This window comes from Giraffa tippelskirchi, chromosome 8 (assembly GCF_054371585.1).
Source record: "Giraffa tippelskirchi isolate mGirTip1 chromosome 8, T2T-mGirTip1v1.2.pri, whole genome shotgun sequence".
NCBI classification, from domain to species: Eukaryota; Metazoa; Chordata; class Mammalia; order Artiodactyla; family Giraffidae; genus Giraffa; species Giraffa tippelskirchi.
The window spans coordinates 67,839,762-67,853,546 of NC_137282.1; the positions used below are offsets into that span (position 1 = coordinate 67,839,762).

The 13,785-nt window shown below is 55.7% G+C and overlaps 3 protein-coding genes across 6 annotated transcripts in view; 1 reads left to right on the forward strand and 2 right to left on the reverse strand.

Annotated features, from left to right (window-relative positions):
• Window positions 1–13,785, forward strand: part of LOC145517344 (uncharacterized) — a 325,418-nt gene that overhangs the window by 24,192 nt on the left and 287,441 nt on the right. Inside the window, exons 4-11 of one of the 4 annotated variants that reach the window (XR_014061965.1) lie at window positions 75–332; window positions 949–1,060; window positions 3,152–3,268; window positions 5,250–5,475; window positions 7,718–7,975; window positions 8,593–8,704; window positions 8,925–9,022; window positions 9,526–10,118. The gene's annotated coding sequence lies outside the window, so the exon portion shown is untranslated. Of the gene's footprint in view, window positions 1–74; window positions 333–853; window positions 1,061–1,280; window positions 1,379–1,881; window positions 2,475–3,151; window positions 3,269–5,249; window positions 5,476–7,717; window positions 7,976–8,592; window positions 8,705–8,924; window positions 9,023–9,525; window positions 10,119–12,893; window positions 13,120–13,785 lie in introns of those variants that run through there. The other 3 variants (XR_014061978.1, XR_014061975.1, XR_014061983.1) reach the window with 3 other exon arrangements.
• LOC145517122 (uncharacterized) lies at window positions 3,090–7,082 on the reverse strand. The gene is made up of 3 exons (XM_081519383.1): window positions 4,715–7,082; window positions 4,003–4,315; window positions 3,090–3,750 (listed from the first exon to the last, which is right to left on the reverse strand). Exons 1-3 carry the CDS (start codon window positions 4,949–4,951, stop codon window positions 3,122–3,124), a joined length of 1,179 nt encoding a protein of 392 aa, XP_081375509.1. The 5' UTR covers window positions 4,952–7,082; the 3' UTR covers window positions 3,090–3,121.
• LOC145517298 (uncharacterized) lies at window positions 10,734–12,551 on the reverse strand. The gene is made up of 3 exons (XM_081519576.1): window positions 12,359–12,551; window positions 11,647–11,959; window positions 10,734–11,394 (listed from the first exon to the last, which is right to left on the reverse strand). The coding sequence occupies exons 1-3, from the start codon at window positions 12,491–12,493 to the stop codon at window positions 10,766–10,768; spliced, it is 1,077 nt and encodes a 358-aa protein (XP_081375702.1). The 5' UTR covers window positions 12,494–12,551; the 3' UTR covers window positions 10,734–10,765.

Sequence of the window (13,785 nt, forward strand, 5' to 3'; positions counted from 1 at the left end):
GACCTTGAGGGAAGTTTGCTTGCATTGGAGTTTGCGTTTCCACCTTGATTAACTTCACACTGTTCTGCCCTCAGGGACACTGTCAAGGGGGAGTGAGGAGCAGCCTGCACTTCCAGCAGTGACCACACGGTGGGGCGAGTGCTGCTCTCCCCTCTGGGAGCCCCAGGCCACAGGCATCCCAGTGAGGAGCCAGCTCTGTGCTCAGCTGAAAGGAGTTAGTCTCTCAGGAGCCTCTGAGCCCTTCCGTTTGGATCACCCAGGGTGGGCATTTACTGTGACAGAAAAAATTGCCCTGAATTCCATGGACGGAAGAGCCTGGCTGTGTAGAGATCGTGAGTTGCCGTGAATCAGACACAACTGAGGACACAAAAATTCAATAGATTAAAACACTTTTTGGGTGTGGGGGGGAGTAAAAGGGGGTGATGTGGGTTTTTTTGTCTTATAAAATAGCCAAGGGAAATCTAGTTTAAACCTAAATTCACATATATGGGATAGGTATAGCTCTCCGTCACCCTATTAAAAAAACTACTAAACTTTTTTGAAAGTTTATTTTGTAGCTTCCTTGAGCACTTCATTGTGAAGCTTTTTTTTTTTTTTTTTCTGTGACTTTGGCCTCATTAAAAAGTACGGTTTGCCTTTACTGGATAATTTTGTTCATTGGTTTCTTAGGGAATCTTGGTAATATTTGAGTTTCCTGGGGAGTATGGTCACATGACCTGGCCCTGGCCAATCGGTGCCTTCCACCTCCTTGGCCACTGTGATTGGCTCCGGACTGGGGCAGTGCCCAATCGGGGCCCAGGGCCGGGCCTCACGTTAGAAGCCAGGGGAAGAGGAGCTCTCGTCCTGCTGGGGTAGGGGAAGGGGTGGGGCCGGGGGAGGTCAGGCTCCATAAGTGGGAGGGGCGTGAGGTCCGCCTGCGGCAGTTGGTGACCTTCCTGCTCCCCTCAGGGCAGAGCCGCCGGCGTGAGAATGAGGGCGCTGCTGAGCCCAGGGACTGGGATGGCCTGTTGCTGCTGTGGTCCCAGAGCTCCACCCGAGACCTGAGGGAAGCCGTCTGCCCGTGAGTCCTCTCCCGCTTGTCTGTCAGCTTGTTTGAAACATGCTGGGTTTTCTGCCCAGCTGGCTAAGGGGAGTCCCTGGAAACGCAAGGGTGTGGGTTTTGGCAGACTTCAGGGAAGACATGCCAGATGAGCCTGGGAGACTCCAGCTTAATCTGGATTCAGGAGATATCTCCTCGGGCCAGCTAGTAATTGTAGGATAAGCCTAATGAGTCTTCACAGGATGAAGAGAGTAACGTGCCAAGGTAGCAATCGATGTCCTCATTCGAGAGGTTGAAGCTGGTGCTCAGAGAAGCGGGGAACTTGGCCAGAACAAGCAGGTGTGCACCCAGACAGAACCCCCAGATCCGGCCATTGGAGCTCAGGGAGGCCACTGGTGTGGCTTGTCCCTGTGGCAGGGGCCGAGGCATGCAGCCCACCCTGATTCCTGCGGGGGCCTGACTTGGGAAGTGCCATCTGGTAGCTTTGAGACTCACCAAACCAAATTGCACTGGAGAGAGGAAGGACACCTTCCTTCATCCACCCCCCACCCCCGCCGGATTCCCACATACCCTGACCCCTTTCTCTGGATTTCGGAGCCATTTCCAGAGTCCCGCTCATATGACCTCATTCGAAGTGCACTGTGGACGAGCTGCCATCTGCAGCTGCTACCACAGCAGCCAAGGGCTTTAGCTCCCGAGTACCTCCCTTCCTTTGGAACTTGGGGGCCCTCTACTCCCCACTTGCACACCACACACCTTTGCTGAGGATTGTGGGGACCCTCACTCAGTTTGCAGCACGTTGTAGCCATCCCTGTCCTCTCAATACCTCCCTTGAAACTCAGCTTGTGAGCTCCTTTGGAGCAGCGTGGCCCACCTGCAACACTGCAACGGAAGAGACACAGCTGACAGTGAAACAGCAGCTTAGATCTGACGGCCGGAAAGCTCTGTCAAAAGGGACCTCCCTCTTCACACCGTAGAGGCTCTAGGAGCCGCCAGGGTTTCGGAACCAGTGCTGGGGCCAAAAGGACTCCACAGCTGTTTTCCTTCCTGGGGAGGGTTCTGGCTCGAGTGGGAATGGCTCAAGTCTCCTAAGGTTCTGAAAGCCCACTGTGTGCAGATTCACGGTACACAGAGAGCAGAAGGTGGAGTCCTGTCCTGGAGGTGGTCACAGCTCACGGATGAGCCAGGCAGGCAGGCAGGCAGGGCATGAGAACACCTGAGCTGCCTTCATGAGTGAATGGTGTGGGGGCAGAGGAAGAGAAGCCGGTCTGCTCCCTCGTGTGGTGCCCAGGGCAGGTTGTCCCCAGAGGAATCCCTTACGACAGTGAGGACTATCACGGCTGTTTCCCAAGGGGTTCTGTCAGTGCGTGTCTTCCCCGGAGCGGTCAGGCCGTCTCTAAAATACACTGGCCATGGGCATTGCCTCTCCTTGGAACTTCCCATCTGTTTCTCTTTTTTATGGAACAGTGAATTTCTAGAGGGGTTCTGGGCCACAAGGATGTTGGGTCATTTTCTAGCCTTCTGTCATGAAGAACGCTTTCCTGGGCGTTGGGGTGGTTTGTTGTTCCAGCTCCCTTTCTTGGCTTCTTTTGGGAGCTGGTGCAACAAGAGGAGCTCAGCCTCTGCCTTCTGGCTGAGATGGCACCCTTCAAACAGCAATGCCTGCCTGGAGATAATGATGGCATTTGCCAAAAGGGCTTCGTTTGGCACATGGTATCTTGAAAGGACGTACAACGTCCTTTCAGCTATCAAAGGCTAGTTCAAAGGACATAAACATGAGAACTCTCCAGTGGAGTCTTACAGTAGGTGGAGCGTCCGAAAAAAACTCCTTCAGTCATTTCACTGAGAGTCATTGATTGGGGACACCAAGAATATAGGAAGGAATGCAGAAGGAAAAGATGAAATTGTGTTCAGGATCGGGCGGAGGGATGAACAGGGCGTGCTTGCCTTGAATCCAGGCTTTGTTGGGGGGTGGGGCATAAAGATGGAACGGGTCTGAAACTACAAAGTGGTGATGGTAACACAGTATCACCAGAGTTACACAACAGTGTTCCCAAATTGCAACAATGATGAAAAAGTTTACTAATCCCAACTTAACCAACAAAAATACAGGAAACCACGCAAAAAAGAAAACATCACCAGAAAGGTGGAAACAAACCAAATGCAAAGCAGTTCGGGGGAAAGGAACTCCATGTCCCCTGGGGGCAGACCGAGTTGACGGCGTCCACGGTGAGCAGACAGGGATGGAGGCTGCAGAGCCGACCGCTCCCCTGGACGTGGTGTTTCCGGCAAGGGCTCTGGGTCTCTGTCCAGAGCGGGGGCTCGTTCTCCCTGCAGGGGTGGGTGAGTCATCGTGGGCGTCTGGGTGTTGCGCGGGAGCCAGGGCAGGCTCTCCCTGCCGAGGCGGTGACTCCTCCTCTGCCTCGGGTTCTCCTGCCAAAGGCCGAGCAGGTAGAGGTGCACGTGGAGGTGGAGGTTCTGGCTGAGGGGGTGGGACATCAGTGCCTGGGGCTGGGGGTCCTGCAGGCACGGAGATCCGATCTGCCCGGTGTGCTGGCCAGTACCCAGCTGGCCTGGTGTCTCTGCGAGGGCAAGTCTCGGTTCTCCATCTGCCCTCGGTGGATCCCTGGGTCCTGCACCTGGAGCCACCACCTCTGTAGGGACAGGTCTGGGAAGTGGAGCCTGGTTCCAGTTGGAGGCCAGTGCTAGAGCTGTGGGAGAAGCATCGTTTGCCCGCAGGCCAGCCTTGGCATGTGCGTATCCCGGGACAGAAAGCTTCCAAGAGATTCCCAAAGAATACCCAGGGTCGGATGTCTTTTGGGACTGAAGTGTGCAAGATGGGGGGCGGGGGGTGTGAGGCCAGCGCTTGCTGCAGGCCCAGCAGCAGCTTTCGGGGACTCGTCCCTGTGTAGCTCAGCACCCCCTCCGCACACACTCCCGTACACCAGCCCCAGCGTCCTCACCTCTGTGCTCTGGCGTGCTGGGCTCCAGGTCCTCCTGCTGCCTCAGAGGCCGGGGTTCTCGGGACTCTGGGTCGGAGCCGGGTGTGCTGAGCTCCGTGGCAGCCTCAGACTGGGCCGCCGGGTGTATCCTGGGCGGTGTCTCGGCAGCAGGCCTTCCCCGCCTCCGCTTCGCCCCCGGTGGGGCTGATGCCTCCGTGGGCACGCTCACCTGGAGCCTGCACTGGGCCTCACGGGCGGGGGGGTGGTGCTCCGACCCCTCCCTCCGGGAGCTGGATGGGGTGTCCCCGTCCTCGGCCTCATCACGTGGGAAGCTCTGCAACGACAGTGACCGTCAGCCAGCCATGCTGGGAGTTTTCCGAGCTGGGCCTGGCCAGTGGAGCCGCTGCTTCGGCCTGCTCGAACTTCTCTGCCCAGAAGGGTCAGAGACGTGTGTCTGCTCAGATCCCCACCCGGGAGGAAAGAGACCCACCTGAGGGTGTGAGGTCAGCCTGGGCGGCCGGCCCTGCCCGCACTCTCCCCATCCCGCCCAGCATGCTCTCCCCTGGGGTGTGGACACAACTTGTCCGCAGGCTTCTGACCCCACATCCACCTGGGCTTCCTTGAGGGAGACACGCCCCGAGAAACCCGCATCCACACACACAGGCAAAGGACCCGGTGTTTCCGGGTGGCATGGGAGAGGTGGCCTGGCCCGGCCTGGGGCTCCCCGTGTTACCTTTCTGTTTCTCCGGGCAAAGGGCCAGAGGCGTCTCGGGGGTGCCCTGAGCCAACGTCGACAGGGTGCCCACGCACACTGCCTGTGAGCTCTCCTGAGGCCCCGGCCTCTGGGCAGGGGCAAACAGCAGAACATCTCGGCAGCAAGTGATCTGGCTGGGGGCTCCTCTCCGCTCTCGAGGCCTGGATACCCGGGTTGCGGGTTCTGTTGGGTTCTGTTGCCGGCAGGTGACATCATTTCCTGGGGTTCGTGCTGAGGTCCCTTCCCCAAAACTTCCCAAGCGAATCCCTGGGTTTCTGACTGCTCGACCACCACCCTTAAGCCATGTGCAGGCACAGTGACACCCACCCAGCCCAGCCGACAGCCCTGGGGAGGCCTGGGTGCAGCCAGGGCCTGAGCTCCGAGGGCCCCGCTGCTCTCAGACCAGGCTCCTTCTTCTCATAAGTGGTGTGGCCCTGGACAAGCATATGCCCCTCAGGGTTTCCCCAGTCTCTCCATCTGCAGAGTGGCGGTCATTCTCCCATCTGCTTCCTAGGTCTGTCGGCCTACGAGCAGCTCCATGCCTTTCCACCTGGGGCCGATATCACGTGGAGCGTGTGCGCTGAGACTTCAGAAAGAAAGATTCCTTCCTGGGCTGACACAGCACAGAATGGGGCAGAACGAGGCCTGGATGTGCCGTGGTACCCAGGAAAAGGCACTCCCCCTCCTGACTGTTTTGAGACCCCGCATCCAAGTTGGAGGACCGAAAGGAAGACTCGAAGGTCTCCCTCTCTTATAGAAAAGAGTGGCCAACTTTCTGGTCCTCTGTTTCCATTGAGATTCTGTTCAAGTGTCCCAGCTCGGCTTCTGCGGGTGGCTGAGCTTCTAATGGCTCCCTGCGTTCTTGTCTTTTCCTCTCCAAACCTTCCGTCCTTTTCCCCCTTCTGGGGTGGATGGGCGCTGTCATTGCTTCTACCTTCGAGACAGATTGATGAAAAGTCTGGACCATCGACTCCTTTCCTCTCTTTGGTTCCGTGTCTCTCTCTGGCTGTGTCCCTCTCTTTTCCTTTCTCAATTCAGTCTGTGTCTTCCTCTTTCTCTCTCGTGTGTGGACGGATGGATGCTAGGAATGCACATGTATATGATTAGATGAGGGTTATGTTTTAGGGATAGGTTAGAGGGAGAGAAAGGCTTTAGGTCGGAGTTGGTCATGGGGGAAGGGTCAAGGGTGGTGGTGGTGTTTCTTGGAATCTGAGTGCTGTGCATTCTTCGTCTCTTTCCATATGAACCCCTTCTCAGATACACCACTTGCAAGGAGTCTCTCGTGTTCCGTTTCCTCTCTTTTGCATTTGTGAATGCTTGCTTAGCTTCTCTGTTGTGAAGAGGTTCCATTGGATGGAAACCCATTGGTGTACTTCGTGTACCTCTTTCCCTTACTTGAAGAGACCCATTTCTACCTCCGCCCAGCAAATGGCAAGGAGACTCTGATGTTAAGGAGCCTTTGACCTACGCTTCTTTCTAGCTATCTCATGACATCAGCCTTTAGGGTGAGGTTTTCCCCGATATTGAGGTGGTCTGAGATCAAAACCAATAGCGTTCTTCAGATGTAGCTGTCTGGTTTTCCCATGGACATGTATTGAAGAGGCTTTCTTGTTCCCATTTGGATATTCTCCCCTTCTGTGTCAGAGATGAGTTGAGCATGGATGCTGGGGTCTGTGTCTGGACCCTCAACTTTATTCCATCGATCTGGATCTGTGTGTGTTGTTGTATTCCCAATAGCATACTGTCCGGCTCCTGCTGCTGCTGCTGCGGCTAAGTCACTTCAGTCGTGTCTGACTCTGCGCGACCCCATGGCCTGCAGCCTACCAGGCTCCTCCGTCCAGGGCATTTTCCAGGCAAGAGTACTGGAGTGGGTCGCCATTGCCTTCTCCGATACTCTCCTGAGGATCCTAGTTTGGTCGTCTAATTTCCTTTCACACAACCTTGGATGTCCGTATCGGGGCTTTTTCGTCGGATTGTATTGACAATTTAGGCTCTTTTCTGTTTCCGTACCCCTTTTGCAATTCTTGGTTGGGTGCGAAAATGCATTGGCATTTTGGGAGGAATAGCATCGAAGCTGTGGATTGCCTTGTGGGGCTGGGATATCATTTTCCAAATAGGAATTCTTTCAAGCCCTGAGCACAGCTTCTCTTTCCAGGGATTGGTGTGGGCTTGATCTTCCTTCTTCCATCTCTCGCCGTTTTGTGAGAACAGGTCCTTCCTTCCCTTCTGGGTTAGATGGACCCGTGGGGATCACTTCAGTGAATGGCATTGTCAGTGGGGGTGATAATTCCCTTCTCATTGGAAGACTTTGCTGTGAGTATTAGAAATGCAAGTGATTTCTCTTCCCCTTCCTCCCTGTCCATCTCTCAGAGCCACCGGGAAACAGAGGCCTCACCCAGGGTCACACAGGCCTGAGGAGGTACAACTAGACTGTTGATTCTTCAGGCCCTCAGTGCTGGACATCATCCGGGATACTCTGTGTGTGTCTTCCTCAGTCTGGTGTCCCTTCAGACCTTTCCCTAGTTTTCACAGGCTTGTTGTGTTGGTGTTCTTTGTCTGTTTGGAGACACATCCTTGATAAGCTTTGTGTTTCCACTCATTCGTCTCGCGATGTGTGACCTGTCTTTTGCTTTTGTACTGAGGTCTTTCCCACAGTAGATATCTTTGATTTTGCAAAGTCCACTGTATTCTCCTGGTTTTTTTTGTGGACTGCCTTTTAGTTTTGTGTGTGAAGACTCAAAGCACGTGTCCGGTTTCGGCTCATTGTTCCTCTAGATTTGTGACAAGTTTTCATGGAATGTTTGTCTAGGGATAACTGGAAGTGAACTCGGTGTAAGGTGTCAAGTCTCCATCTTCATTCATGTCATCCCCTGCAGTTTCCAATACCCTGTTCCTGAGTGGTATTGGAGACCTTGAGGGAAGTTTGCTTGCATTGGAGTTTGCGTTTCCACCTTGATTAACTTCACACTGTTCTGCCCTCAGGGACACTGTCAAGGGGGAGTGAGGAGCAGCCTGCACTTCCAGCAGTGACCACACGGTGGGGCGAGTGCTGCTCTCCCCTCTGGGAGCCCCAGGCCACAGGCATCCCAGTGAGGAGCCAGCTCTGTGCTCAGCTGAAAGGAGTTAGTCTCTCAGGAGCCTCTGAGCCCTTCCGTTTGGATCACCCAGGGTGGGCATTTACTGTGACAGAAAAAATTGCCCTGAATTCCATGGACGGAAGAGCCTGGCTGTGTAGAGATCGTGAGTTGCCGTGAATCAGACACAACTGAGGACACAAAAATTCAATAGATTAAAACACTTTTTGGGTGTGGGGGGGAGTAAAAGGGGGTGATGTGGGTTTTTTTGTCTTATAAAATAGCCAAGGGAAATCTAGTTTAAACCTAAATTCACATATATGGGATAGGTATAGCTCTCCGTCACCCTATTAAAAAAAACTACTAAACTTTTTTGAAAGTTTATTTTGTAGCTTCCTTGAGCACTTCATTGTGAAGCTTTTTTTTTTTTTTTTTCTGTGACTTTGGCCTCATTAAAAAGTACGGTTTGCCTTTACTGGATAATTTTGTTCATTGGTTTCTTAGGGAATCTTGGTAATATTTGAGTTTCCTGGGGAGTATGGTCACATGACCTGGCCCTGGCCAATCGGTGCCTTCCACCTCCTTGGCCACTGTGATTGGCTCCGGACTGGGGCAGTGCCCAATCGGGGCCCAGGGCCGGGCCTCACGTTAGAAGCCAGGGGAAGAGGAGCTCTCGTCCTGCTGGGGTAGGGGAAGGGGTGGGGCCGGGGGAGGTCAGGCTCCATAAGTGGGAGGGGCGTGAGGTCCGCCTGCGGCAGTTGGTGACCTTCCTGCTCCCCTCAGGGCAGAGCCGCCGGCGTGAGAATGAGGGCGCTGCTGAGCCCAGGGACTGGGATGGCCTGTTGCTGCTGTGGTCCCAGAGCTCCACCCGAGACCTGAGGGAAGCCGTCTGCCCGTGAGTCCTCTCCCGCTTGTCTGTCAGCTTGTTTGAAACATGCTGGGTTTTCTGCCCAGCTGGCTAAGGGGAGTCCCTGGAAACGCAAGGGTGTGGGTTTTGGCAGACTTCAGGGAAGACATGCCAGATGAGCCTGGGAGACACCAGCTTAATCTGGATTCAGGAGATATCTCCTCGGGCCAGCTAGTAATTGTAGGATAAGCCTAATGAGTCTTCACAGGATGAAGAGAGTAACGTGCCAAGGTAGCAATCGATGTCCTCATTCGAGAGGTTGAAGCTGGTGCTCAGAGAAGCGGGGAACTTGGCCAGAACAAGCAGGTGTGCACCCAGACAGAACCCCCAGATCCGGCCATTGGAGCTCAGGGAGGCCACTGGTGTGGCTTGTCCCTGTGGCAGGGGCCGAGGCATGCAGCCCACCCTGATTCCTGCGGGGGCCTGACTTGGGAAGTGCCATCTGGTAGCTTTGAGACTCACCAAACCAAATTGCACTGGAGAGAGGAAGGACACCTTCCTTCATCCACCCCCCACCCCCGCCGGATTCCCACATACCCTGACCCCTTTCTCTGGATTTCGGAGCCATTTCCAGAGTCCCGCTCATATGACCTCATTCGAAGTGCACTGTGGACGAGCTGCCATCTGCAGCTGCTACCACAGCAGCCAAGGGCTTTAGCTCCCGAGTACCTCCCTTCCTTTGGAACTTGGGGGCCCTCTACTCCCCACTTGCACACCACACACCTTTGCTGAGGATTGTGGGGACCCTCACTCAGTTTGCAGCACGTTGTAGCCATCCCTGTCCTCTCAATACCTCCCTTGAAACTCAGCTTGTGAGCTCCTTTGGAGCAGCGTGGCCCACCTGCAACACTGCAACGGAAGAGACACAGCTGACAGTGAAACAGCAGCTTAGATCTGACGGCCGGAAAGCTCTGTCAAAAGGGACCTCCCTCTTCACACCGTAGAGGCTCTAGGAGCCGCCAGGGTTTCGGAACCAGTGCTGGGGCCAAAAGGACTCCACAGCTGTTTTCCTTCCTGGGGAGGGTTCTGGCTCGAGTGGGAATGGCTCAAGTCTCCTAAGGTTCTGAAAGCCCACTGTGTGCAGATTCACGGTACACAGAGAGCAGAAGGTGGAGTCCTGTCCTGGAGGTGGTCACAGCTCACGGATGAGCCAGGCAGGCAGGCAGGCAGGGCATGAGAACACCTGAGCTGCCTTCATGAGTGAATGGTGTGGGGGCAGAGGAAGAGAAGCCGGTCTGCTCCCTCGTGTGGTGCCCAGGGCAGGTTGTCCCCAGAGGAATCCCTTACGACAGTGAGGACTATCACGGCTGTTTCCCAAGGGGTTCTGTCAGTGCGTGTCTTCCCCGGAGCGGTCAGGCCGTCTCTAAAATACACTGGCCATGGGCATTGCCTCTCCTTGGAACTTCCCATCTGTTTCTCTTTTTTATGGAACAGTGAATTTCTAGAGGGGTTCTGGGCCACAAGGATGTTGGGTCATTTTCTAGCCTTCTGTCATGAAGAACGCTTTCCTGGGCGTTGGGGTGGTTTGTTGTTCCAGCTCCCTTTCTTGGCTTCTTTTGGGAGCTGGTGCAACAAGAGGAGCTCAGCCTCTGCCTTCTGGCTGAGATGGCACCCTTCAAACAGCAATGCCTGCCTGGAGATAATGATGGCATTTGCCAAAAGGGCTTCGTTTGGCACATGGTATCTTGAAAGGACGTACAACGTCCTTTCAGCTATCAAAGGCTAGTTCAAAGGACATAAACATGAGAACTCTCCAGTGGAGTCTTACAGTAGGTGGAGCGTCCGAAAAAAACTCCTTCAGTCATTTCACTGAGAGTCATTGATTGGGGACACCAAGAATATAGGAAGGAATGCAGAAGGAAAAGATGAAATTGTGTTCAGGATCGGGCGGAGGGATGAACAGGGCGTGCTTGCCTTGAATCCAGGCTTTGTTGGGGGGTGGGGCATAAAGATGGAACGGGTCTGAAACTACAAAGTGGTGATGGTAACACAGTATCACCAGAGTTACACAACAGTGTTCCCAAATTGCAACAATGATGAAAAAGTTTACTAATCCCAACTTAACCAACAAAAATACAGGAAACCACGCAAAAAAGAAAACATCACCAGAAAGGTGGAAACAAACCAAATGCAAAGCAGTTCGGGGGAAAGGAACTCCATGTCCCCTGGGGGCAGACCGAGTTGACGGCGTCCACGGTGAGCAGACAGGGATGGAGGCTGCAGAGCCGACCGCTCCCCTGGACGTGGTGTTTCCGGCAAGGGCTCTGGGTCTCTGTCCAGAGCGGGGGCTCGTTCTCCCTGCAGGGGTGGGTGAGTCATCGTGGGCGTCTGGGTGTTGCGCGGGAGCCAGGGCAGGCTCTCCCTGCCGAGGCGGTGACTCCTCCTCTGCCTCGGGTTCTCCTGCCAAAGGCCGAGCAGGTAGAGGTGCACGTGGAGGTGGAGGTTCTGGCTGAGGGGGTGGGACATCAGTGCCTGGGGCTGGGGGTCCTGCAGGCACGGAGATCCGATCTGCCCGGTGTGCTGGCCAGTACCCAGCTGGCCTGGTGTCTCTGCGAGGGCAAGTCTCGGTTCTCCATCTGCCCTCGGTGGATCCCTGGGTCCTGCACCTGGAGCCACCACCTCTGTAGGGACAGGTCTGGGAAGTGGAGCCTGGTTCCAGTTGGAGGCCAGTGCTAGAGCTGTGGGAGAAGCATCGTTTGCCCGCAGGCCAGCCTTGGCATGTGCGTATCCCGGGACAGAAAGCTTCCAAGAGATTCCCAAAGAATACCCAGGGTCGGATGTCTTTTGGGACTGAAGTGTGCAAGATGGGGGGCGGGGGGTGTGAGGCCAGCGCTTGCTGCAGGCCCAGCAGCAGCTTTCGGGGACTCGTCCCTGTGTAGCTCAGCACCCCCTCCGCACACACTCCCGTACACCAGCCCCAGCGTCCTCACCTCTGTGCTCTGGCGTGCTGGGCTCCAGGTCCTCCTGCTGCCTCAGAGGCCGGGGTTCTCGGGACTCTGGGTCGGAGCCGGGTGTGCTGAGCTCCGTGGCAGCCTCAGACTGGGCCGCCGGGTGTATCCTGGGCGGTGTCTCGGCAGCAGGCCTTCCCCGCCTCCGCTTCGCCCCCGGTGGGGCTGATGCCTCCGTGGGCACGCTCACCTGGAGCCTGCACTGGGCCTCACGGGCGGGGGGGTGGTGCTCCGACCCCTCCCTCCGGGAGCTGGATGGGGTGTCCCCGTCCTCGGCCTCATCACGTGGGAAGCTCTGCAACGACAGTGACCGTCAGCCAGCCATGCTGGGAGTTTTCCGAGCTGGGCCTGGCCAGTGGAGCCGCTGCTTCGGCCTGCTCGAACTTCTCTGCCCAGAAGGGTCAGAGACGTGTGTCTGCTCAGATCCCCACCCGGGAGGAAAGAGACCCACCTGAGGGTGTGAGGTCAGCCTGGGCGGCCGGCCCTGCCCGCACTCTCCCCATCCCGCCCAGCATGCTCTCCCCTGGGGTGTGGACACAACTTGTCCGCAGGCTTCTGACCCCACATCCACCTGGGCTTCCTTGAGGGAGACACGCCCCGAGAAACCCGCATCCACACACACAGGCAAAGGACCCGGTGTTTCCGGGTGGCATGGGAGAGGTGGCCTGGCCCGGCCTGGGGCTCCCCGTGTTACCTTTCTGTTTCTCCGGGCAAAGGGCCAGAGGCGTCTCGGGGGTGCCCTGAGCCAACGTCGACAGGGTGCCCATGCACACTGCCTGTGAGCTCTCCTGAGGCCCCGGCCTCTGGGCAGGGGCAAACAGCAGAACATCTCGGCAGCAAGTGATCTGGCTGGGGGCTCCTCTCCGCTCTCGAGGCCTGGATACCCGGGTTGCGGGTTCTGTTGGGTTCTGTTGCCGGCAGGTGACATCATTTCCTGGGGTTCGTGCTGAGGTCCCTTCCCCAAAACTTCCCAAGCGAATCCCTGGGTTTCTGACTGCTCGACCACCACCCTTAAGCCATGTGCAGGCACAGTGACACCCACCCAGCCCAGCCGACAGCCCTGGGGAGGCCTGGGTGCAGCCAGGGCCTGAGCTCCGAGGGCCCCGCTGCTCTCAGACCAGGCTCCTTCTTCTCATAAGTGGTGTGGCCCTGGACAAGCATATGCCCCTCAGGGTTTCCCCAGTCTCTCCATCTGCAGAGTGGCGGTCATTCTCCCATCTGCTTCCTAGGTCTGTCGGCCTACGAGCAGCTCCATGCCTTTCCACCTGGGGCCGATATCACGTGGAGCGTGTGCGCTGAGACTTCAGAAAGAAAGATTCCTTCCTGGGCTGACACAGCACAGAATGGGGCAGAACGAGGCCTGGATGTGCCGTGGTACCCAGGAAAAGGCACTCCCCCTCCTGACTGTTTTGAGACCCCGCATCCAAGTTGGAGGACCGAAAGGAAGACTCGAAGGTCTCCCTCTCTTATAGAAAAGAGTGGCCAACTTTCTGGTCCTCTGTTTCCATTGAGATTCTGTTCAAGTGTCCCAGCTCGGCTTCTGCGGGTGGCTGAGCTTCTAATGGCTCCCTGCGTTCTTGTCTTTTCCTCTCCAAACCTTCCGTCCTTTTCCCCCTTCTGGGGTGGATGGGCGCTGTCATTGCTTCTACCTTCGAGACAGATTGATGAAAAGTCTGGACCATCGACTCCTTTCCTCTCTTTGGTTCCGTGTCTCTCTCTGGCTGTGTCCCTCTCTTTTCCTTTCTCAATTCAGTCTGTGTCTTCCTCTTTCTCTCTCGTGTGTGGACGGATGGATGCTAGGAATGCACATGTATATGATTAGATGAGGGTTATGTTTTAGGGATAGGTTAGAGGGAGAGAAAGGCTTTAGGTCGGAGTTGGTCATGGGGGAAGGGTCAAGGGTGGTGGTGGTGTTTCTTGGAATCTGAGTGCTGTGCATTCTTCGTCTCTTTCCATATGAACCCCTTCTCAGATACACCACTTGCAAGGAGTCTCTCGTGTTCCGTTTCCTCTCTTTTGCATTTGTGAATGCTTGCTTAGCTTCTCTGTTGTGAAGAGGTTCCATTGGATGGAAACCCATTGGTGTACTTCGTGTACCTCTTTCCCTTACTTGAAGAGACC